This window comes from Thamnophis sirtalis, unplaced genomic scaffold (assembly GCF_051295495.1).
Source record: "Thamnophis sirtalis isolate CommonGarterSnake01/CBP01778 unplaced genomic scaffold, rThaSir2_p1.2 scaffold_6, whole genome shotgun sequence".
Lineage (NCBI taxonomy): Eukaryota > Metazoa > Chordata > Lepidosauria > Squamata > Natricidae > Thamnophis > Thamnophis sirtalis.
The window spans coordinates 90,458,552-90,482,404 of NW_028261386.1; the positions used below are offsets into that span (position 1 = coordinate 90,458,552).

A 23,853-nucleotide genomic window follows, 5' to 3' on the forward strand; every position below is an offset into this window, starting at 1 on the left:
ATGCAGGGGGCTGCTTTTAAGCCCTCGGAATTACCTCCCCCGCGCTACGATGAGATCGCCCCTCCTGCTGGCCAGGCGATGGCCCTCTCCGAGACCCCTCCAACTCCCCCGGCCCCTCTGGAAGAGAAGGTTTCCCCTCTCCCTTCCGCCCCTTCCCCCACCCCGCAAGTGTGGCATAGCGCTCTCCAAGACGCTCTGCGCGATGCTTTCAATCAAGGGGACATGGAATTGGCATAGGATTGTTTCCCCGTTTCCTTCCAAACCAACGCGGCTGGGGTGGTTGTGCCTACTTATACCTCAATCCCCTATAGGGCTCTTAAGGATCTTAAGCAAGCCATTTCCACCTATGGGGTGCAATCCCCGTACTGCAAAGGACTGTTCCGAAACCTTTTATCAGGGGATCCCTACATGCTGGAGGATTGGAAACTTCTCGGCATGCTTCTTACCCCCTCTCAGTATGCCATTTGGGCCTCCGAATACCTTAAAGAGATTAACAAGGCGATTGCCAGGGGTCTGCCCAACAATGTTACCGCCCCTCAGCTACAGGGAGGGAATGGGTTTGATACGGGGCCTTTGCAGGCCACGGCCCCCCGGGAAGCCCTTGACATTGTGGGACGGGCGGCTGTTAAAGCCCTGGAAAAGGTGGATGATCCTATGGATGGCACCGCCCGACGATCCTTTGCAAAAACTATGCAGGGTCCTAACGAACCCTACTCAGATTTCATTGATCGCCTTCAAAAGGCAGTGGTCTGTCAAATTGACAACCAGGACGCTCAATTTGAATTGGTGCGGAAATTGGCTTTGGAAAATGCAAATGCGGACTGTGAGAAAGTCCTGCAGCCCATGGCAGCCAATCCCTCCTCCACTATAGCTGATTTCCTGAAGGCTTGCCGGGTGGTGGGAACTCAAGTTTTTAAGGTGGAAAGCCTTGCGGCTGCCCTCCAGCAAACAACTGCTGGTAAAACTGGAAATTGTTATAACTGCGGGAAACCCAGTCACTTCCGGAATCAGTGCAGAGCCCCACGGCAAAACTCTGTTGATCCTCCCCCTCGTCAGCCCGGGGCCAAACCTCGCACTGTCTGCCCGCGATGCAAAAAAGGTTTTCACTGGGCTAATCAGTGCCGCTCTAATCCTCCTCCTCCTCCCCCTCCTCCTTCAGAGCAGGGAAACTAGAGCAGGGGCCTTCAGCCAGCCCCGCCCCAAAGGCTGAGTCAGTCAAGCTGCCAATTCAATTCCTTCTTTATGCAGCAGAGACTGTCACCGCTCCTCTTCCTACTAACAATTATCTTCTGCCGCTGCAACCGGACCGCCCCCTGCCTCCGCTTCCTCTTTTAGTCTTTCCACTCCAGGACTTTGTCTCCCGAGGTGTCTTGACATCCCCATTTCTGAGGGATGCCGAGGACCTCTCCTCCTTAGGATTTATTTTCTCCTGCAACATCCCTCTTACAGTGACGGCAGGTGACCCGGTCGCTACTGCCATTCCATTGTCGCCTGCTATTTATTCTGCTTCTTCTCCTACACCTGTCTCCTCCTTCGCACCCTTTGCTCTTGCCTTGGAACAGTCCGTACAAGCAACCCGCTCGATGGCTTCTTTTAATCTCAACGGCCGCTCCTTTGCTGGGTTGCTCGACACTGGGGCGGATGTCATAGTGATTCGTACTGACGAGTGGCCCCCGGACTGGGAGACAGACACTTCCCCCTCAGTTCGTGGGGTGGGCGGCTCCCAGTCTGCAAGGGTCAGTCATCACTGGCTTTCTGTTTCCTCTCCTAAGCTTTCTACTACTGTCTTCATCAAACCTGTTGTTCTACCACTCCATGTCAACTTATGGGGACGGGACCTCTTGTTCCGGTTGACTACCACACTAACGATTGAATGACTCCTCCCCCTATCCGCCTCACCTTGACCACCACGGTTCCAGTATGGGTTGACCAATGGCCCATGCCTGAGCACAAATCTTCAGCATTAAAAATGATAGTCCAGGAGCAATTGGACAAAGGCCACCTGGAAATCTCCTTTAGCCCTTATAACACTCCGGTGTTTGTGCTACAAAAGAAAACTGGAAAGTGGCGCCTCCTCCAAGATCTAAGGGCCATTAACAAAATTATTCAGCCCATGGGCCCATTACAATGTGGCCTCCCGAATCCCAATCTTATCCCTCAGGACTACGATCTGATGGTACTTGATTTAAAGGACTGCTTTTTCTCTATTCCCCTGCATGCAGAGGACCGGCAACTGTTTGCTTTCACTATTTTAGAATACAATAATGCATATCCCAATCGCAGGTTCCAGTGGAGAGTCTTGCCACAAGGCATGTTGAATAGCCCTACCATGTGCCAATATTTTGTGCACCAGATTTTACAGCCATTCAGGGCACTTTATCTTCATTTCAGACTGTTCCATTATATGGATGACATTTTGGTGGCGGCCCCTGGGCCCAGGGGGACAGTCTTGAAGGAGTTCCCGGTCCTCAGAGATATTCTAACACAAGCTGGCTTGCACATTTCTCCTGAAAAAATACAAATGTTTCCTCCTTTTTCACACTTGGGTCATAAACTGTCATGCTCTTTCTCCACTCCTGTTCTCCCTTCCTTAACCCTCCCCCGACGAACCACGCTGGTGCAGCTGCAACAATATCTTGGCTCTGTTAATTGGGCGCGCCCCTACATGGGCCTTTCGACTACTCAATTGACACACCCCCCCCCCGTTCTCGGCTCTTAGCACAGGAAAGCACCCTGCCGATCCCATAACGCTCAACGATGCACAAATGCAATCGTTGCGAGCAGTCCAGCAGGCTCTAGGGATGGTTTGGGTGGACCGATGTGTGACGAGCGCCCCCTTGTGCATAGTGATACTCAATACTCCATCCCTCCCCACTGGTGCGATCATTCAAAAACTGCAAGATCGCACCCTAATTCTAGAATGGTTACATTTGGCACATACTCCAAAAAATACAATTGTACAAAAAATAGAGCAAATCGCCCAGCTGGTTGTCAAGGGGCGACTTCGCACCAAAGCGCTAATGGGCCTCGAACCAACCGCTTTGTATGTTCCCATGCCGCTACATGCTTGGGAGCAGTACATGATCTACTCAGAGCCCTTGCAGGGAGCCATTGCCGGGTGGAATGGGACAGTCTCCTGCCACCCCCCCTTTGACTTTCGCTTTAAACTTATTTCAGAAATTCCTATGTCTTTTTCTTCGCTTTCTGCCACCGCACCTATTTGTGGCGCCCCGACTGTTTTTGTGGACAGCAGCAAGATGCACGGCGCCTGCACCTGGATGGAAAAAGAGGTCTGGCTTACACAAACCACAGGCCCACAGTCCAGCGCGCAGAGGGCTGAACTTGCTGCCACCATTTTGGCTTTTGACAGGTTTTCGCATACCCCCTTCAACCTTATCCTGGACAGCCTGTATGTCACCCAGATTGTCAGGACTGTCCATGGCGCCTATCTTTCACCCGCCACGGAGGCCCCGCTTATGTCTCTCTTTCTAGCTTTGCAAAAGGTTATTGCTACGCGTGCCTATCCTTTCTTTGCCGCTCATATTCGCAGCCATCAGCCCTTTCCTGGCCCTCTACAGGAAGGGAATGATCGCGCCGACGCAGCCGCAGCTGCGGCAACCAATTTGGAATTTTTCACCCAAAAAGCATTATGCACCCCCTGGGAAAGCCATGCATATTTCCATCAGAACAAAAAAGACTTGGTTAAGCAATTTGGCATCTCTATAGCGGAAGCCGCTGCAATTCTCCAACAGTGTCCCACTTGCAGCAAACAAGCACACAACCTCCCCATTGGGGTTAACCCCAGGGGGACGGGTGCATGCCAAATTTGGCAGATGGATGTCACCAGATATCATCCCTTTAAGCCCTGGTTGTATCTCCATGTCACTATTGACACCTATTCCGGCTTCATCATGGCTACCCACCAGAGGGGAGAAACCACAAAACATGTTATTAACCATTGCCTGCGAACCTTTTCGGTGCTTGGCTCTCCTAAAGAACTAAAAACCGACAATGGACCCGCTTATACAAGTTCGGCATTTGCCTCGTTCCTAGCAAAATGGAACATTATTCATAAAGTTGGCATTCCATATAACAGCCAAGGCCAGGCAATGGTGGAAAGGGCTAATCAGACCTTAAAAGATGCCCTAGCACGTTACACGGCCGGGGAAGGCAAAATAACACCCCCTAATTTACCGCCCATTCAAAACATCCTTAATCTCTGCCTTCACACGCTTAACTTCCTCAACGTCTCAGGCCAACCTCCGGCAACAGCAGCAGAACGACATTATGTGCCCCCAGACACCAACCCAGCTAAACCTCTCGTCTACTTCCGTCAGCCTCCTGATCCGACTTGGAAAGGCCCTGCGAAACTACTTGCCTGGGGGAGAGGCTACGCTGCCGTTCAGCATGACGACACCATCCTTTGGGTTCCTGAACGAGGTGTCCGCCCATACCACCCACCTGCTGTCGGACACACACCCGCCATACCACCTGTCGTCCCGCTGGATCCAGTGCTGCAAAAAACCAACAGCCTCAGCCCCTAAATTTGGCATCCTTTTGATCCTGGTGTTTGCTGTCTTCATCCTCCTGCTCCTGTTAAGTCACCGTACCGCCGACGTCTCCACTCCATACCGTGTGTCCCGCAGAAACACCCCCCCTACAAGCAACTTCAACTGTAGCCAATGCATCATTAAAGTATCCAAAGGGTCGGCAACCATCAGCACGCTGATCTACTCTAATATCCCTCCCGAGGGATGTACTCAGGATCTCCCTAAGTGCATTCTTAACAAGACTGAATACAGTGTCTGTAAACAGGGCAATGCAGTGACATGCCACAGCCCAGAAATACTTACCAAATACAACATCACCATATGGGCCGGTCTCGGCATTGTTGCTGGGAACGCAGGGGCAGTCTACCTTGCATACCTTAACCACACCGTTCGCTCAAAAGCAGAACAATGGACTATTGACATTGATGTCTGTCTGGCTATGGACAAAATAGCCTTCCGCTCTTGTGGCTCCCACGCCTGGTGAGAAACCTACAAACACGACCATAAATATCTTTGCACCCGTAACATGCCAAACCCCCCTAAATACTTTCTTCACCCCTGGGCATCATGGGGAGACCCGGAGAAGACCGTTTGGCGCGGAGTTTGTGATTACACTGGTGGCAGCTACCGAGGGTACTACAACCCTTTGAACACAGCAAAACAGACTATTGAATCCTTCCGTCGGATATCTAACAGCAACAGGGTCTCTTTCACCCTCTCAAAGGACCATCCTAAAATTGAAGCCTACGGCCTGGGGATTGATGGAATGGGCAGTGATCCACTTACTATATTACAATCACAATTGACAGTCTCAAAGAATCCAGAGGCATACAATGGTCCGTTTATGACTCCATCGAAAGACTTGAAACCAACGCAAAACCAATCATCTCTGACAAAGCTCACAACCGCTTCCTAGAATTTGCCACTGAAATCGCCCAAACCCTGGGGGTAACAAATTGCTTTCATTTCATTTATTTCATTTGTATGCCGCCCTTTTCCCCGAAGGGGACTCAGGGCGGCTCACAAGTTGAGCAAGGGAAGGGGGAAGGCTTTGTATGTGGGGGCACAAACATGGGCGAACAATGGCCCTGGGAGGCCCTAGAGGCTGACCCAGTGTTACTGAATAATCTCTCCCGGGCTGGGAATCTCACAATACGGCCCCACGCTTCTGATACCACCTGGACATTGACTACCAACATTGTGGGTACCCACTGTTACTTCCGCAATAGTTCCTTTGCAGTGGGCACCCTCCTCTGCAAAGGCCAGTGGGTCACCTCCTCATGGACTTCAGCTGCCAACATCTCCAAGCCAGAGCAGTTGAACACCACGGTTTTTTCCTACCTTTCCTCTTCAACACGAAACTGGACTGGGGAAGCCAGTTTCACTTAACCACTATGTTACTAACTTAACAACTGCAGTGATTCATTTAACAACTGTGGCAAGAAAGGTTGTAAAATGGGACAAAACTCACAACAAATGTCTTGCTTAGCATCAAAAATTTTGGACTCAATTGTTGTAATTTGAGGACTACTGTACTTTATTTTTGCATGTTGCCTTAACCAGTGGGCAAAACTGTATTATACAGCAACATCGATTATATCCGACATCTCAATCAGCTTCATCATGAACCTGGTGAGAATAGAGTGTTTCTAAAGGCTAGAAAATGTGTAATATATTGTTCCATGCATGCACACATACAGCTTGCTTGTTATGCGAAAGCTCCATTCTGGAAATTTTTATATCAGATTGATTACCACTATCCAGGTTAACCCCAGATTTCTGATTATTCAGCACAACTCCATTTCCCTATTGTGGGAAATTACCCCATAATTGGCTGGGTGAAATTAGCTGGGATCAATAGGATAGGATAGAATATCTATCTGGATCAATATCTATCTGGATCAAAGAATCCCAGTGAACATTTGCCAAGAGCCATATGGAAAAAACAGTCCTGGGAAAGCTTTTAGATAAGGAAGCCGAATTCATTTCGAGTGTCTATGTGAATAGCAATACACAGATACACACAGAGATGAGAGGCCTCTATTATCTGAGATATAAACACACAGAATTAGCCTTGCATCCTTTTGCCGCCTCGTGTAACAAATCAGTCACTCCCATATGCCTAATGTAGCTCTCTGTATGATTTACAATTCCATACCTCCTCATTTCCCCTTATCAAAGAGTACCTTTTGTCCCTCCTCCCTGCCTTTTCTGCCAGGATGTGTAATCAAGAAGTGATTTGTAACATACTGTGAGATCCTTTGTTTGTATTAACTGCTGACTAGCTTTCTTTGAACTTTCCTAATAAAAAGTGTTCTGGTTTAGCCAGAAACCACCATTTTCACCCAGTCTGCAGTGTGTGTGTGTCTCATTGCCAAAGCAGCCTAGGAATTAGAAATTCATGAAGTGGTCCATCGGATTGTGAGAATGCTTGTATCCTCAATGCAAGCTCACTCTCACAAGTGGTGACCCCGACGTGATCCATTTTACAACGCCAGGAGTCAGTCGAGGTGCGACGCAGGGAGGCCCGGACAGGTCGGACGGACTTTCAGCGTGCCCAATATCCCCATCTCTTACCCAGCGCACTTTTCGTAAGTATGGGAACAGATTTGTCTAAGGGGCGGGAGGCCCACCTTAAGGGAACAGGACCCCTGTCCAGAGAGCAGAAGGCTCACCTTAAGGAAATTGGACAGATTATTGGAGCTCATAAAATTATGTTAAAGGATAAAACTGAAATTCCCACAAAAAAAGACACTAAAGAGTTAATGAGATATATTTGGCAATACTGTCCGTGTTACCCAACATTCGGATCTCTTAATATAGACACATGGGAGAAAATAGGCTCCTATTTACATGAGGAGCCCAGAGCACCAACACCCATATTAATCAGCTGGAAGGCTGTTTTAACTGCTCTCTGTCTTCATCACGGAGACACATTCACGCTTTCCAAAAAGCAGGCAGATGAATTAGCATCTCTAAACCCCACTGCCCCTCCCAAGTATGAGGAATTATGTTAGGGTTGGGTAACCCACATTGCAGAGGTCCCATGGGACAAATCACTTCATTTATCTTTCTTAAATCTTGAAGCATTCTCCACTTCCCTGATTTTTTCTTAATTAAAAATACAGGAGTATTATAAGGGCTATTTGACACCCTATTATCATAAATTAGAACTGATTATGGATATAATGTCTGAATGGCTATAATTCCTAGGACGTTATATATTCTTGTTTGCCTCATCTAGAATGGGCTAGAAAAGACTAATCTACCTGAGAAAGTACCAGGGTGACTTGTTGAGACTATTCCCCCACCTGGAGGCTCCTTACCAGTCCTCTAATCTTCTAGTTGTTGGCCATTGGAAGAAACATCTGTGTAACTTGAATTCTCCCATTGAATAATAATGAGTGAAAGTTGGTCTAATCTTGGAATATTGTATTTGTTCCTGTTTGCTAAAATGCAGGACAGAGCCACCAAACCAACTTGATATTTAAAAAAGTACAAGTAGTCCTTGAGTTACAACCATTCATTTAATGATCATTCAAAGTTACAATGGCACTGAAAAAAAGGGTCTTACGACCATTTTTTCACATAAAAAAACCTTAACAGTATCTCCATGATCATGTGATCAAAATTTGGACATTTGGCATCTATGGCAGTTGCACTGTTCCAGGGTCATGTGATCATCTTTTGCAACCTTCTCACAAGCAAAGTCATTGGGGAAGCCAGATTCACTTAACGACTGTATTACTAACATAACTGCAGCGATTCACTTAACAACTTTGGCAAGAAAGATCATAAATGAGGCAAAACTCACTTAACAACTGCCTTATTTAACAATGGAAATTTTTGATGAGTACCTGCAATCTCTAATGATTAATTTTGTCTTAAATGGAGAAAATACGGCCTGCTTCGCCATTGTATGCCCAAAGAAAGGAATTGTTACAAGCAGTTCTCGACATATGACCATAACTGAGCCCAAAATTTATGTTGCTAAGTGAGATATTGGGGGTGCTGCAATGGTCATAAGTGAAAACCAATCATAAGTCACTTTTTTCAGGGTCATTATAACGTTGAATGAACTGTTGTAAGTTGAGTACTTACCTTACTTTTAGTGCCAGCAACATAATAAGATGAAATTTTGGTGTTTTATGGGAATTACAATACACAGAGAAAGATGATGGATAATGTTTATGATTGTTATTTTAAAATTGCAAGATTGTGTATAAAAAGAGCAAGTGCAATACTATAGCTGGTTTACCGAAGTTAAAGAAAATCAGTTAACAAGATTAGTAGAGTTCTTGCTTTTGAGACATCTTTTAATGATTTTCCCCACAAAAAGCTATATTTATGGTCTGGCTAGCATTTTTTAAAATAAACATCCTTAGCTGCCTTTCTTTTTCTTTAAGAAATCTGAAAGTCACTATGGTTGCCTTTTCAAATTAAAAAAATAAGTGGGCTTATTTATTTATTTTTATTAAAAAGTCTGTTGATTTCCTTACTCTGTTTTCATTACCAATTGTTGCTGCCTCAGTTTACCTCCTGTGCATGACATTGCAATCACATAAATATGAACACAAACAGATTAATGCATAAACCTTTCACATATACACATTGTTTTTCACTTAGGATCTTAAAAGTTCTTGCTCTAATTTACTTTTCTACAAAGCCACATTTGTGATGCTAAATTCCTGGATCAGAAAAAAAGTAGCTCTAAGCTATGGCTTATCTTTCAACCCTGCCTTTCCTGGGCCTCAAATAGTTGTGGTGGAGCCAAAAGGCATCTTTGTATCTTGCTGTATGTATCTTTCCATGCCTAAAAACTTACATTTTGCTCCAGGCGTTATTTTTCCACCAAGCCTAAATTTATTGATTCATACCCAATTCTTCAGCTAAATTTTAAAATTCTACAAAATGACTTACAAAATCCATGCAAACACTTCCTACTTTCAGATTTGCAATCCAAAAGACATGACGGAGAAAAGGGGAAGTGTAGGAAGAAATAGTAAACCATTTTTTATTAAGACATTTTTCTCTGGAAGTATTACTGCCATTCCTCTGAAAAGCGTCGATCGAGTTCCTCGTTTAAAGAAAATTGTAGATAACTGAAAAGTTGAGGAAGTGGTAATTAAAGTCTCCTTTTTCTAGTGCTTAATGGGTCCATGCTTCAGTAACAGAATCTAACAGAGCCCTAAACATATGAGGTCTCCCACCGGTACACTCTGGTTTCTTGTAAAACAGTTCCTTCCCACTACGTTGGTTGACAGAGTCCAGATAATACCGACAAAACGAGTTCTGGCTGTGATGTTTCTTGCTCTAAACATATTATTGAATATCTGTGGGCTAGCTTCCAAGACTTCCCATGGCCACTGTTCTCCCATTGTCATACCACCGCACACAAAACATTTTTTCTTTCTGTAAGAGTTTTTTTCTTTTACTGCCAATTGTACAAACATATTTACAACTCTCTTGGGGAATTCAAGCAATTCTAATTTTTCATATTACTGGTATTATGACTAAATATACTTTTGTCTATTTGTTTTAGGTTTTTTTTTCAATACTATCCAACCCTATGGATCTTTTCCTTTTCTATCTATTCCAAAACCAAATTCTTTATATTGTGGTCCATTTTCCAGTGATTAATTGGTGTATAAACACCTTACACCCAACACACAAAACACAATCAATACAATGAGAAGAACAACAACAATATCCACAAGTACAATTACAAAACCAAGACATCTGGGAGGGCACGCAATGGAATTTGTTCAATCATAGTTTTCTGCACTTGAGAGAAGAGCATAGGCAACCACTCTGCTCTTCATAACACAAAAAGTAGTCTGAGTGCAAATATTGCCCTTCCTATCAGTAGCATGATTGTCCACCAGTCCATTAAGTCCATTGAAACTTCGGCTTCAGTGGGTCTCCTTGGTGAGACTCCACCTTCCATTCCTTTAGGGCTGGCACAGGCTCTCTCATTCAGAAGTAATGAGTCTCTTTGTCAGCAGTTCGAAATGCAGTCTCAGTAGTTTACAGGAAATTAAAGGTCCTTTAATCCATCCCAACTTGGAGTTTGTTTTCCATATCTCCAGGTCTTTATCAGCACCCACTGTCCTGCTTTTAACTGGTGCACTGCAAAGTTCGAGGGTGGTGTTTTGCACATGAATGCCTTTCTGTCTTAAGAAAGAAAAGCATCTGGACAGTTCCTGTACGTATTTTCTTTTTGTCTTTTAATTCAATGTTTGGTAGACCTTCCCTCCCCTTTTTGGTATTCCAAATAACATCTTAAATGGTAATATTCCCACTTCTTTCCTCTCTGTACGATATGTTCTAACAAAATTCTAACAGTAGAGTTTGCATTTGCATTTCCCCCCATCGAGTCAAATGATCCACAATAACCAACAAATATTTCATCCTTCCCATCCTATTCTTCATCCTCATCCATCAGTCAATCTACTTGCTGCTCCCTCTCTCTTTCTATTTCCTTTTGTGGACAGTTTCTAGAAAAATGTCCGTCCTTTCCACATCTAAAACACTGAGTTCTTCCACTTTGTCCTGCCCACATTCCTCTTCCTCTGCCTTGCCACCTTCCTCTCCATTATCCTCAATTTCCAAAGTCCCTTCTCTGTCTTTTCTGGTCTCCTAAACTCTTATCCATCGTTACTCCTACAACTGACAACAACACTTTCTTATCCTCTCTTCTATCTTGCCATCTCTATTCACATATACTTTCTGAGCTTCTGTCACAATTTCGATTCCACATTTCCCATCTTTTAGTTTTTTTCTAAAAGGGCAACAACATGTGATGCCCCAATAAAGCATTCAAACTGCATTCAAACATAAAGACATTTTAGGAAGGTGAAAAATAGGGGTGAGAAAAGCAGCTTCAAAAATAAAACAAACAAACAAAAAGTACTTTGGGTCCATGCTCTGAAATATATTTGGATCAAATGTTTGTGTCAATTCTCTACTTTTAGTAAAATGTGAGTTAGTTCAGATTCCATTCAGATGGAAGCAAATTCTCATTAAGTAGGTTAAAACATGTACAAATGCAAACAAAATCTTTCAAAATCATTTCTTTTTATATAGGTTTAATTTAACATCTTAAACCTCAAAACTTTCCCAGAAATAACAAAATTAAAATTATATTCAGAGCAGAAAAGAAAATATAAGAAAACCAAAACAATAAAAGGCAAAGCTACATGAGCAGTCCACCCAGTAGCCCCTCCTTTCTCAGACAGAAGGGTAAAGAGAAAAAAAATGTTAAAGGGAGCAGAAAAGCCGCACTCCCCCCCTTTTCCTGCTACTCATTGTCTGAGGGGAATTGACCCTCCCCCACAGGATTAAAAGGGAGATATCACTGCTTAGGCTGTTGTGCCAGGGCAAAAATCACCCTTGGAAAAGCTTTGTTAAGTTAAGTCAAGGAGATAGTTTCATTCTAATTCTGAATGGGGTCTCTCTCTCTGTCTCTCTGTGTTTGTGTGTGTGTGTAGCTGCTTCTACATTACGGAAAATACAGACATTTTGGACAAACTTTCCCTCCCACTAGACAGAAAGAGGACAAAGGGAAAAAATAAATAACCCACACAGGAATCTCACTCCATTTTTCACTCTGTATTCTCTCAACAAAATAATGTTCTCCGATTCTTTAAGCAAAAGAATCACACCATTCACACCAACTTTTACCACCAACATTAAGGTGACCAGACGTCCTGCTTTTGGTGGGATAGTCACGCTTTTTCACAATTTATCCCGCATCCCGCGACATTTTTAAAAAGTCCTGATTTTCATGGGTGAGTGGATGAAAGGGCATCAGCAGTGCAGCCAGGACCTGCTGTGCGAGGGTGAGGGAAGAGCAGGGCGGGGCCTGAGGGAAGCCGGAGGGAGGGGGCTCAGAGGGAGGGGGGAGCCAAGATGGCGGTGGCTGAGGAGGAGGAGGTCTTGCGGCCGCCGCTGCCACCGCCGCTACCAAGGAATTGCAGGATAGTGGCTGTGTGCCGGGAGGACGGCCTGCAGGGCTGGAGGCTGCGTGGCAGGTACGTGCTGCCGAGCACTAACAGGAGTTGCGGGGCGAGCTGGCCGAGCAGCCTCGCGTACGCAGCTCACCTCGCTGCCCGATGGAGGCTGCCCTGTTGCTTGCGCTGCTGCACCTCTGCTCCGCAGCGAAGATGCCACCGCCACCCCCGCTGGCTCTTCCCGCCCGGACACCCGCCACCCAGGAGCTGCCCGAAACCTTCCTGCCCACCACCGGCTGCACCGCAGCTGACTTGCCCCAGGTGGGCTGGAAGGCTTTGGGCATCCGGGCGGGAAGACTCCAGGATGACTGAGAATCCCCCCTCGAAATTATTCCGTGTTATTCCAGATAGGATAGAATATTGCCTTTTCCACTTTCTCCACTCCACCCAATGGCGGTTAAGAATCGGCAAAAATTTGGGGCATGTGTCTGCGGGAGAAAGAAAAGAAAGGAAAGGAAAAGGAAAGAAAGGAAAAGAAAGAGAAAAAAGAGAAGAAAAGGTCTTTTTCTCTCCCACGGTTGTTTCTGCGGGGCCGCTTGGAGGCGTTTTCCCCACGGCGCGCGTGCGCTCCTTTAAAGTTGCGGGGAGAAAGTGAGAGGTGAACCCCACTTCTCTCCAACGTGTCTGAAGCGCGTAGGGGAATCGCTGCCCCGCTCAGGTTTCAACTTCGGGGGAGTGACCGAGCGAAGGAGGGGAGGAGAGGGGAGAAAAAGGGGTTTGTTGTAGAGTTGATAAAGCTTTAAGAGTTTGGCGGCGAGAGGATTCTGAATGGATCCCGAATGATCAGGACTCGAAACAGCTCTATTATGTCCTGCTTTTTGGGGGGGAAAGAGAGAGAAAGAGGGAGAGGAAAAAAGTTTTGGGAATGGCTGTAGCCTTCCTCATCTGGATCCTGGAGCGAAGCGTGGAGAACAACACAAAAAAAGTGTTGGGTTGGGTTTTTTTGAATACTCTGATTTTCGTCTCTCTCATTACTGTTTTCAATTCAATTCTTTTTTTCCCCAGTCTTTTTTTTTAAACTGAACGCTTCTACCTCCACCCCTCCTCCGCCGTCTGCCCCGAGGAGTTTTGGAGTGGAGGGGAGGAAGAGGGTTTGAGGCACGGGGATGGAGGTGGTTGCCGCCGAGTCCCCCCACCCGGGTTCCGGCGGAGAAAAGAGGACAGGGCTGGGGTGGGTGGGTGGGGGGATTGGCTGGCCAAGACGGTGTAATCCCCCGCTTTCCAAGCTCGCAAAGAGCATGGATCTCTCCAACTCTTTCTTGCTCTAAGCTCCCCGTGTCCCGCTTCCCAACCATTCACTTTGCGCTCGGGGAATTTGCAATGTGCGGTTGCCGGTCAGAATTTGCAAGATGGTACATAGTTGTGCATTTTTCCCCTCTTCCCGGGGTGGGGTATCCGGAGCGGGGTCGTTCCAAATTTTGGCAGCTTTTGTCAAGTTTTATTTTATTTTTTATAAAGCAAGTTCCGTCGCTTTAGGTGGGCGGAACTGGTTAAACCAGGTGCAGCCCTATCTACCTACCCAGGCAGGGGACCCTTGGGTGGGTTGATCTGCCACCCCCCCCCAGTTGTAATCCGTCTGACATGATGGAGTGAAGGGGCTGCTGCTTTACAGGAGCTGCCTACGGTTTCTGACAGGTTCTTCTCTCTCCCAACTCCGCCTAGTAAACCTATTTCAATCCCTTTTCTAAACGACACTGGTCATGAGAACAAGATTTCACGATGAGGTGGTTTACGTGGAAGAGTTTCCGAGGAAATAAATAAAAAGAAATTGCCAGGCGTACTGAGTTCGACGGGACTCAAACTCAGGGTGGGAAATGAACGTCTGGGCTGCACGCTCTTCGCTGCGTCCCCGGTTCCTATATAGTACATCCATCTAGAATCTTTCCTGGTTCTCTGATTTTTCAGCATGGATTTGTCCCCCTTTGGCTTAGCAGCCCTTGAATCTGAGAAGCCCCATTATGTGAGCTTCTGATCTCCATGGTGTTAAGAGTGTTTCCCTCTTCCAAGTCTATCCCCAAAACCTGTTGTAGTAATACCTTAATTACTACAACAGACTTAATTAAATTCCCATAACTCTTTCCCAACACTGGTTTAACAGAGAACATTGGAAGTACAAGTAAACATTTTAGCCTATGCCAAGTTCTTCCCTGCCCCCCACTCCCAATTTATGAATTTGCCTCAAGGGACAGAATCTCAAGTTCTCCCTAGAAGTATTTTACACTGAGGTTTTTAGCTCCAGCATCCCTGTTTTTAAAATGCTGAAGACCCATCCTGATCCCTCCAATGACATTCCAGATAATAAAATATGCACGGCATGTTGTAGTAAAAAAAAAAGTTGCCAATTATCATGGTTGAAACAGGATCTGAATTGTAGAACTCCAATTTGCTTGGCATATTGTTTAAAGGACTTTGATTTGAAGAGAAGAGATTTCAGAGGAAGAAATGGCTGTGGCTTCAGAGGAACAAGTGGCAGCCTCAAGTTACATGAGCTCGCCATATGTCATACCTACATGCTTGCAAATTCTTTTACTTATTGCACCAAAGACCCAGCTAGGAAAAATGATAACACATGGAATCCTTTAGTGAATGCTATGCAGCAGTATGTGTATCAAAAGCATAGATTTACAGGAGCTTAGTAGAAACGTGCTGTAGTACTAATGCAAATCAAAAGCAGAAGAATTTATCCTTGAGGATCTTTACTATTTTCAGCCTCTTCCCTCTTCAGGCTTCAGAATTTAAGGAAAGAGAGAGGGAGAGGGAGAGGGAGAGGGAGGGAGAGAGAGAGAGAGAGAGAGAGGGAGTGTGTGCACGGAGGGGAGATTTTCTAAACCCCATTGAATCCAGAGGAGGGGAGAGAGAGAGAGAGAGAAAGAGGGAGTGTGTGCACAGGAGGGGGGATTTTCTAAAAGTCCCATTGAATCCAGAGGAGGGGAGAGAGAGAGAGAGAGCGAAAGAAGGAGTGTGTGCACAGGAGGGGGGATTTTCTAAAAGTCCCATTGAATCCAGAGGAGGGGAGAGAGAGAGAGAGAAAGAGGGAGTGTGTGCACAGGAGGGGGGATTTTCTAAAAGTCCCATTGAATCCAGAGGAGGGGAGAGAGAGAGAGAGCGAAAGAGGGAGTGTGTGCACAGGAGGGGGGATTTTCTAAAAGTCCCATTGAATCCAGAGGAGGGGAGAGAGAGAGAGAGAAAGAGGGAGTGTGTGCACAGGAGGGGAGATTTTCTAAAAGTCCCATTGAATCCAGAGGAGAGGAGAGAGAGAGCGAGAGAGAGAAAGGGAGTGTGTGCACAGGAGGGGGGATTTTCTAAAAGTCCCATTGAATCCAGAGGAGGAGGAGAGAGAGAGAGAAAGAGAAAGAGGGAGTGTGTGCACAGGAGGGTTTTTTTTCTAAAAGTCCCATTGAATCCAGAGGAGGGGAGAGAGAGAGAGAGAGAGAGAGAGAGAGAGAAAGAGGGAGTGTGTGCACAGGAGGGAGGATTTTCTAAAAGTCCCATTGAATCCAGAGGAGGAGGAGAGAGAGAGAGAAAGAGAAAGAGGGAGTGTGTGCACAGGAGGGTTTTTTTTCTAAAAGTCCCATTGAATCCAGAGGAGGGGAGAGAGAGAGAGAGAGAGAGAGAGAGAGAGAGAGAAAGAGGGAGTGTGTGCACAGGAGGGAGGATTTTCTAAAAGTCCCATTGAATTCAGAGGAGGTGTGTGTGTGTAGGTGTGTGTGTTTGTGTGTGTGTGTGTGTGTGTGTGTGTGAGAGAGAGAGAGAGAGAGAGAGAGACTATCACTAAGTGTTGTAGCTTATGATTCTTGATAAATGTATTCTATTTTATTTTTTTTATGTACACCAAAGACAAATTCCTTATGTGTCCAATCACACTTGGCTAATAAACTATTTTACTCTATTCTACTCTACTCTACTCTACTCTACTCTACTCTACTCTACTCTACTCTACTCTACTCTACTCTACTCTACTCTACTCATTTCTAATAAGGAGTTTAGCTTCTATCTCTTGAAAATGTAAGCTAGCATAAGGCATTATAATGCAAGCTAGCTTTAGCTTTCAAACAGTTCATTTAGTGACCAAAGTTACAATGGCATTGAAAAAGTGACTGATAACCATTTTTCACACTTAGCAACCATTTTTCACACTTAGCGACCGTTGCAGCATCCTCATGGTCACGTGATCAAAATTTTGATGTTTGGCAACAGATTCATATTTATGATGCTTTCAGTGTCCTGGGGTCATGTAATCACCTTGTGTGACCTTTTGACAAAATATAAAATTTTTAATCAAGTCCCCCCCCGCCCCCAGTCAATGGTGTCCCTCTTTACCAATCTGAAAATCTGGTCACCTTAACCAACATGTTCACATATACACTGCAAGCAGAGTGCTTGTGTATATTAATTTCACACACCAAAATCCATTTCATTCTTTCTTCATGCAAAGCAGTTATTACAAGTATTTCAGGGAGCTGTACATAAGCCAATGAGCTCCATTTTCTATTATTAAGGGATCTCAACTTCCCTCCAGGTCTGAAAATGATTACACACACACACATACATGCACACATACCATGGTACAACACTTTCAGGCCTGGGGAAGGTTCTGTCCCTTTAAATCTTCAAATTTCTTTCCTTGGGGAACTTGTGGTTCATTCTCCAAGCAGTGGGGAAACTCAGAGAGCAGCTTAAATCCTAACTACGCTCCCATTCCCCACAGCTTCAAGCCCAAGATGAGAAGCTTATTTATTCTGCTAGCTTGGTTAAACATATCACAATCAATTCAACGCCATTCAATTCTACATGTTATTAGTATAGATGCACACCTAAGAATTTTAACAGACATTACATCAAATTAATCAAGTCCAATTACCTAGGACTTCCCATTCAGACAGGCTTTACCTTATTACCTGCTAAATTTCTTACTTTTGCTCGAAGTTACGCCCGTTGTTCTATCTTCTTGTGCTGCCCCTGAAGAGTGTTCGGAGACTACAATTGGTCCAGAATGCAGCCGCGCGAGCGATACTGGGTGTATCTAGGTACACCCACGTTACACCTATCCTCCGCGTGCTGCACTGGCTTCCTATTGGTCTCCGAATACGCTTCAAGGTGCTGGTTATTACCTTTAAAGCCCTACATGGCCTAGGACCTGGATATCTCCGTGACCGCCTCCTGCAACATACCTCCCAGCGCCCAATAAGATTGCACAGGGCGGGCCTTCTCCGAGTACCGTCGGCTACGCAGTGTCGTCTGGCGGCTCCTTGGGGGAGAGCCTTCTCTGTAGCTGCCCCAGCCCTTTGGAACGATCTACCCCCTGACATCCGGACCCTCCCCACTCTCCCGGCCTTCCGTAAGTCTGTTAAGACCTGACTGTTCCGGCAGGTCTGGGGCTATTGATCTTGATTGACCTTCAGCCCCATTAAGATTGAATGCATGTTGTGTCCTTCTTTTAATTCGTTCCTGTCTCATATTTTTAAACTTTTTAAAATACTTTTAAACTGTTTTTATGTAAGCCGCCTGGAGTCCTTCGGGATTGGGCGGCATACAAATCTATTAAAATTGGAAAATTAAATTGGAATCCTTAAGCACTAGATTGTTAATACCTGTCTCTGCCCTGAGACTTTCATTAACACATCATTTGCATCTGGGTGGGGCTCGAGCTCTACTTTCCTTTCTAAAGACAACTATTACTGCTGCAACAGCTTTCTAACATATCCCTGTGGACTCCTCAGTCATTTTGGGGAAGAAACTCAGGTAGAACTTCTCTTCAGTTCATCTGATGGTGGCCAGAAAATCAGCAAATTTGTTGTCAATATCTAAATCAAAACTGCCTTCTAGAGGCCAGGTTTCTACTTTAGGACCAATAGAGTAGGTTGGCCAGATAAATGTGCAGAGAGTTTTTACTCAGTTTGAAGGCAAACCTTTAGTCATACATGCACACACAAGGCAACACTCTCCTCCTCCCATGTTCTAAAACACTACCACTGACCCGCGGCGCTGGACACTCGACAGTCACCAACGGAAACTGCAGTGATTTAACCTCCCACACAACCTAACATGGACTTCATTAGGATCGACGTCCTGAGTCCAGGGTGGTGATCAGGCACCCTCTTCTACTCTCAAGCAGAGTAGGTACATACCACTATATTATACTTGTCTGCCGGCAGGTCTTGTATTCCCTCTCATCCTGGCCAGGATTTGTTCAGATTTTCTCCTTTCCCTTTCTCACACAAAGGGTCCTTGGGCTGACTGGGAGGGTCCTCCCCCGTTCCTCCGAAGCAAGAAGCCTCATGGCGCCTGAGGTATCTGGGGCTCGGATCCTTCCTCCAGCGTGGGGTCCTGGTCATCCGAAGCGAAAGATCGCCTGGTTGTCCCATCTCTGGTACCAGAAATGTAGCAGAAAATGAGGCAAGACCAGGTCTTTGTCAGAGGGAGAGGTTTATTTGTGCAAAGGTTCAGAAGCGATTGGTCAAGCAAAATCTGAACCCCGAAGGGCAGTTGTTTACAGTCTTTTATACTCTTAGACAACTTATTGATCATCCCACCTTCCTGTGTCACGTAGACCTCATATACAAACTCCCAAAACAGAGACAGGGCATTCATTACTCATTTATCTCCCCACAGGGGGTATTGGTATCAATATCCTGTTTCATTAGTTTTAGTTAGGTGAAGCAAACAGAACAACTAATCTTAAAGGTAATCATTCCTTTTTCCCATTCCACATGGTAAAGAAACTTTAATACCCAAATAATTTGTCTAATTATCAACTTCTCTTTTAATACCATAACTAGATAGAAAGATAGGCAGGCAGATAGACAGACAGACGGATGGATGGATAGAGAGAGAAAAGATATGTATAATCAAGGTGACCAGACATCCCTAGCGAGGCCGCAGGCTGGCAGTAACCGCCATGGCCTAACTTCTCCCCCCCCCCGGGTCAATGGTGTCCCTCTTTACCAATCTGAAAATCTGGTCACCTTATGATGTTTCCGGCTCTAGGGGGTGGTGCTCATCTTCATTTCAAAGCCAAAGATCCAGCTCTGTCTCAAGATGTCTGTGTGGTCATGTGGCTGGCATGACTAAACGCCAGAGGCGTAGGGAGCACTGTTACCTTCCCACCAAAGGTGGTCCCTATTTTTGTCCTTGCATTTTTTACATGCTTTTGAACTGCTAGGTTGGCAGAAGCTGGCACTAGTAACAGGAGCTCACTCTGTGACGTGGTGCTAGGGATTCGAACCGCTGAACTGCCGACCTTCTGATCGATAAGCTCAGCATCTTAACTGCTGAGCCACCATGTCCCTTCATTACCAGTAATTGGTAATGATATTACAGTAAAATACCACTGTATTTTAGGCATGTTTAAAATAGGATGATTAAATAATGACGATTGGTTGACTCCCTCTATCATAAGCTACCCATCACTTCTCTCCACCTCTTGCAAAATGTTGGCATTCTCTTATGAAATATCATGAGCAGTTGGTATCCTTTATTTTACCCATTTTATTCGTATCTATTTTATATGAATAAAATTTGTATGTATGTCTGCAGATGCCTCTACAAGTTCATGTGTATCGATGTACCCAAAGGTGCTGTACAGTACTGATCTTTGGCTTCCATAATAATTCTCAAATTATTTTAAAAACAGTTTACTGTTGTGTTGTAAAGTGCTGCACTGATCAGGCATTGGATTCAGTGTCTTAAATGGAACATTTCAATTCTGAGTCTAAAGAAAGGATCATTTATGCTGACTGTATTATACCTAATTTTTCAGTTGGAACTCACTTTCCATTTCCAAACATGTTTTTAAGTTTCTGTTTAGCTTTTAAAGGCTATTATTTTAGATTTGGTTGACTGAAGCAAATTCTTCTCCATGTTTTTCTACAGAGCCAAAGTTTATCATCTAAAATTGACACACACACACACACGCACACACACACAAAATTACAAGTAAAAGTCCTTTCAATGAGAGGTGAGGGCATATATGGAAGGCCATCTTTAGAATCAGGTGTCTTTTTAACTTTTTATACCACATAATCATTTTTATTGTCTACTTTCACGTACTTGCACTGATTTTCCCTCTTTACTGCTGGCCTTGGTCGTATGCTATATTGTTGTTAGTTTCAGTCTTGGTGTTTTATGTGTTTATATATACAGCAGCCAGATAATTCCAGTTACTAGGAATAGAATCATACAGCTGAAAGAGGCTAACCTTTTGCTTAGTGCCACAGCCCAAATCAAAATAACCTTAACAGATGGCTCTCCTACCTCAGTTTAAATACATACAACCCATTGTCTCTTTAGTATGGTAATTGGTTCCACTGTTGAACAGCACTTAATACCGTATTTTTCGGACTATGAGACGAACCAGTATATAAGACACACCAAGATTTCGAAAAGGTAAGTAAGAAAAAAGTGTTTTTGCCTTCCCTTAGTCCCTAGCAGCACTCTGCAGGCTTCAGCGGGGCTGAAGCAAGGCAAAAAAGCCTCAGTTTTTGCAAAAAAGGGGCATAAAATGTGTTGTTTTTTGCAAAAACAGAAGCATTTTAGCCTTCTCCCGGCCCTGCTGAAGCCTGTAGAGTGCTGCTGGGGGCTGAGGGAAGGCAAAAACACCTCCATTTTTGCAAAACCCGTGGAGAAAGTGGGCAGTTGTTTGCAAAAACAGAAGCATTTTAGCCTTCCCCCAGCCCGGCTGAAGCCGGCAAAGTGCTGTTGGGGGCTGAGGGAAGGCAAAAACGCCTAGGTTTTTGTGGAAAATGGGTGGAAAATGGACAGTTTTCCGCAAAAATGGGGGCATTTTAGTCTTCCTCCAGCCCTGCTGAAGCCTGCAGAGTGCTGCTGGGGGCTGAGGGAAGGCAAAAACACCTCAGTTTTTGTGAAAAATGGCCTGTTTTTTGCCCATTTTTCACAAAAATGGGATGCAGGGGCAGGGCTTTAGGAGGCCAAAAATGGTTGTATTTGGTGTATAAGATGCACCAACATTTCCATGCTCTTTTAGAGGTGGGAAAGGTGCGTTTTATACTCCGAAAAATACAGGTAATTAAAAAAATAATAATCCTAATATTGAATGAATATTTGCCTTCCTGTAACTTAACCCATTATATTTTTATTTATTATATATCCTGCACACCAGAATGATAGAGGAATATTAAAATCTGTTGTCTATATGATAGCCTTTTGGGTATTTGAGGAATGCTGTTATCATCCATCAATCTTCAGTTCCAAATCTAAACATTTCTAGTCCTTCCCATCTGTTTTCATAGGACTTAGTTTCCTGATTATCCACATTTCTGTGAGTTGTTCTTTTTTGTCTGAATCTGTTAACCATACTCAAATAGGTATTAAACAACATCCAGGTAATCTTCAACCTATGACTTCAATTAGGACTGGAACGAAGTGATGGAGTCCTTAATTGAGGTCTTAATTGGAGTGCCCAATGAAGGTCGCAGATGGTGATCATGTGACTCTGGGACATTGCAAACCTTCAAAAATACATGCCACTTGTCAACCTCCTGAATTTTGCTTACATGACTGTGAGGATGCTGTGATGATCATAAGCATGAGGATCAGTCATAAGTCACTTTTCTCAGCACCGTCATAACTTTTAATGGTTCTTAAACAAATAGTCATAAGTCAAATACTACCTAGTAGTCTTTGTACTACGTAGTAATTAGATTTCACCAAATATATTATTGTTGATACAACCTAAAATAGTATTGGGTTTTTGTTTTGTTTTTTTGCAATTATAGCCTCCTGTTGACTCTTATTTCATTTTTAATCGAGTACTACTCCAAAATCTTTTCACAAGAATCATGTCCAGGAATTCACCCCTTTCTACATTCTACTGCATTTGATGTTATGTTCACCTGTGTAAAACTTAATTCTGCTACTTTCAATTTATAACCTAGAGGTGAGAGATTTTTAGAACACTAAAAATCAATGTTCTGATTCCCCCCCCCTTATATTTTTAGAGCATTGGTTATCTGATCAGGTAGGGTTTTTTTGTCATCTGTGAATTTGATAAGACTGCCACCTCTTCACCCAAGTCACAAAATGAACAAATTGTTGACAAGTACAAAGTTAAGACTGAACTTTATGGCACCCCACTTCATACATCTCTTCAGATTATTGGAGAACTATTGATCATTCCATTGGATAGGGTTTTCAAACCGGTTGGAGAAATATTTAATTCTCATGACAACATTAATTAGTCTAGTAATGAAGATGTCATTGGGCACTTCATCAAATATTTTGTTGAAATCAAGATGTATCATGTCTTCAGTGTTCTCATGATCTATTAAATACATTCCTAATTAAAAACTAATGAGAGGCTAATCTGGCAAGTCTTATTCTTGGCAAATCCTTGCTGACTTTTGGTGATTTGTGCATTATTTTCAAGGTGCTTACACTATTCTGAAATCTTCCCAATGGTTGTATCAGACTGACATTTTTATTTATTTATTAAGTTTATCTTACCACAGGGTCACACTGAGTTTCTGGTGTACTTAGTCCCTAAGATACACAATGTTTACATACAATTCATATAGGTAAAGGTTTTCCTGTTGTGTCCAACTCTAGGACACAGTGTTCATCTCCATTGCTTGGCCGAGAAGTCCGCATTGTCCAAAGATAATTTCCATGGTCATGTGGCCAGCATGGGTATACAACAAAAGCGGACAGAATGCTGTTACCTTCCCACCAAAGTGGTACCTATTACATTTGCATGCTTTTGAACTGTTAGGTGGGTAGGAGCTGGGTAAGGAACAGGAGCTCACCTCTTGCACGAAGCTTGGGTCTCGAACCCTGGCTGTCAGCTCTCCAACTGAAAAACTCAGCTTCTTAACCCACTAATGTACTGTATTTATTGATAGACCTGTGGTGGCTCAGTGGTTAGAATGCAGTATTGCAAGCTACTACTGCTGATTGCTGCTAGCAGTTCAGCAGTTGGATTCTCACTGGCTCAAGGTTGACTCAGCCTTCCATCTTCCGAGGTTGGTAAAATGAGGACCCAGATTGTTGGGGATAATATGGTAACTCTGTAACCTGCTTAGCGGGCTGTAAAGCACTGTGAAGCAGTATATAAGTCTAAGTGCTATTGCTAGCACTTAAAGAGGGGGGGAAAATCCCCAAACAAATTTCTGGTAGTAATCCCTGTTCCCATCTCATTTTGTGGAACCTGGCTGCCTTAAATTTTTACCTACACTTTTCTTACAAAGAAGCAATTATTCACCACCTAGGAATATAATAGCCTTCAGAAGATGGCCTTCACAAGTATAATAATATTAGAACAGTTCCTCTGGTCACTT

At 44.3% G+C, this 23,853-nt stretch overlaps 1 protein-coding gene across 1 annotated transcript; it reads left to right on the forward strand.

The window, feature by feature from the left end:
* Window positions 1-1,173, forward strand: LOC148045073 (endogenous retrovirus group K member 24 Gag polyprotein-like). Its single transcript, XM_087719021.1, has 2 exons — window positions 1-129; window positions 322-1,173. The coding sequence occupies exons 1-2, from the start codon at window positions 1-3 to the stop codon at window positions 1,171-1,173; spliced, it is 981 nt and encodes a 326-aa protein (XP_087575147.1).
* Window positions 1,174-23,853: the final 22,680 nt, after the last annotated feature.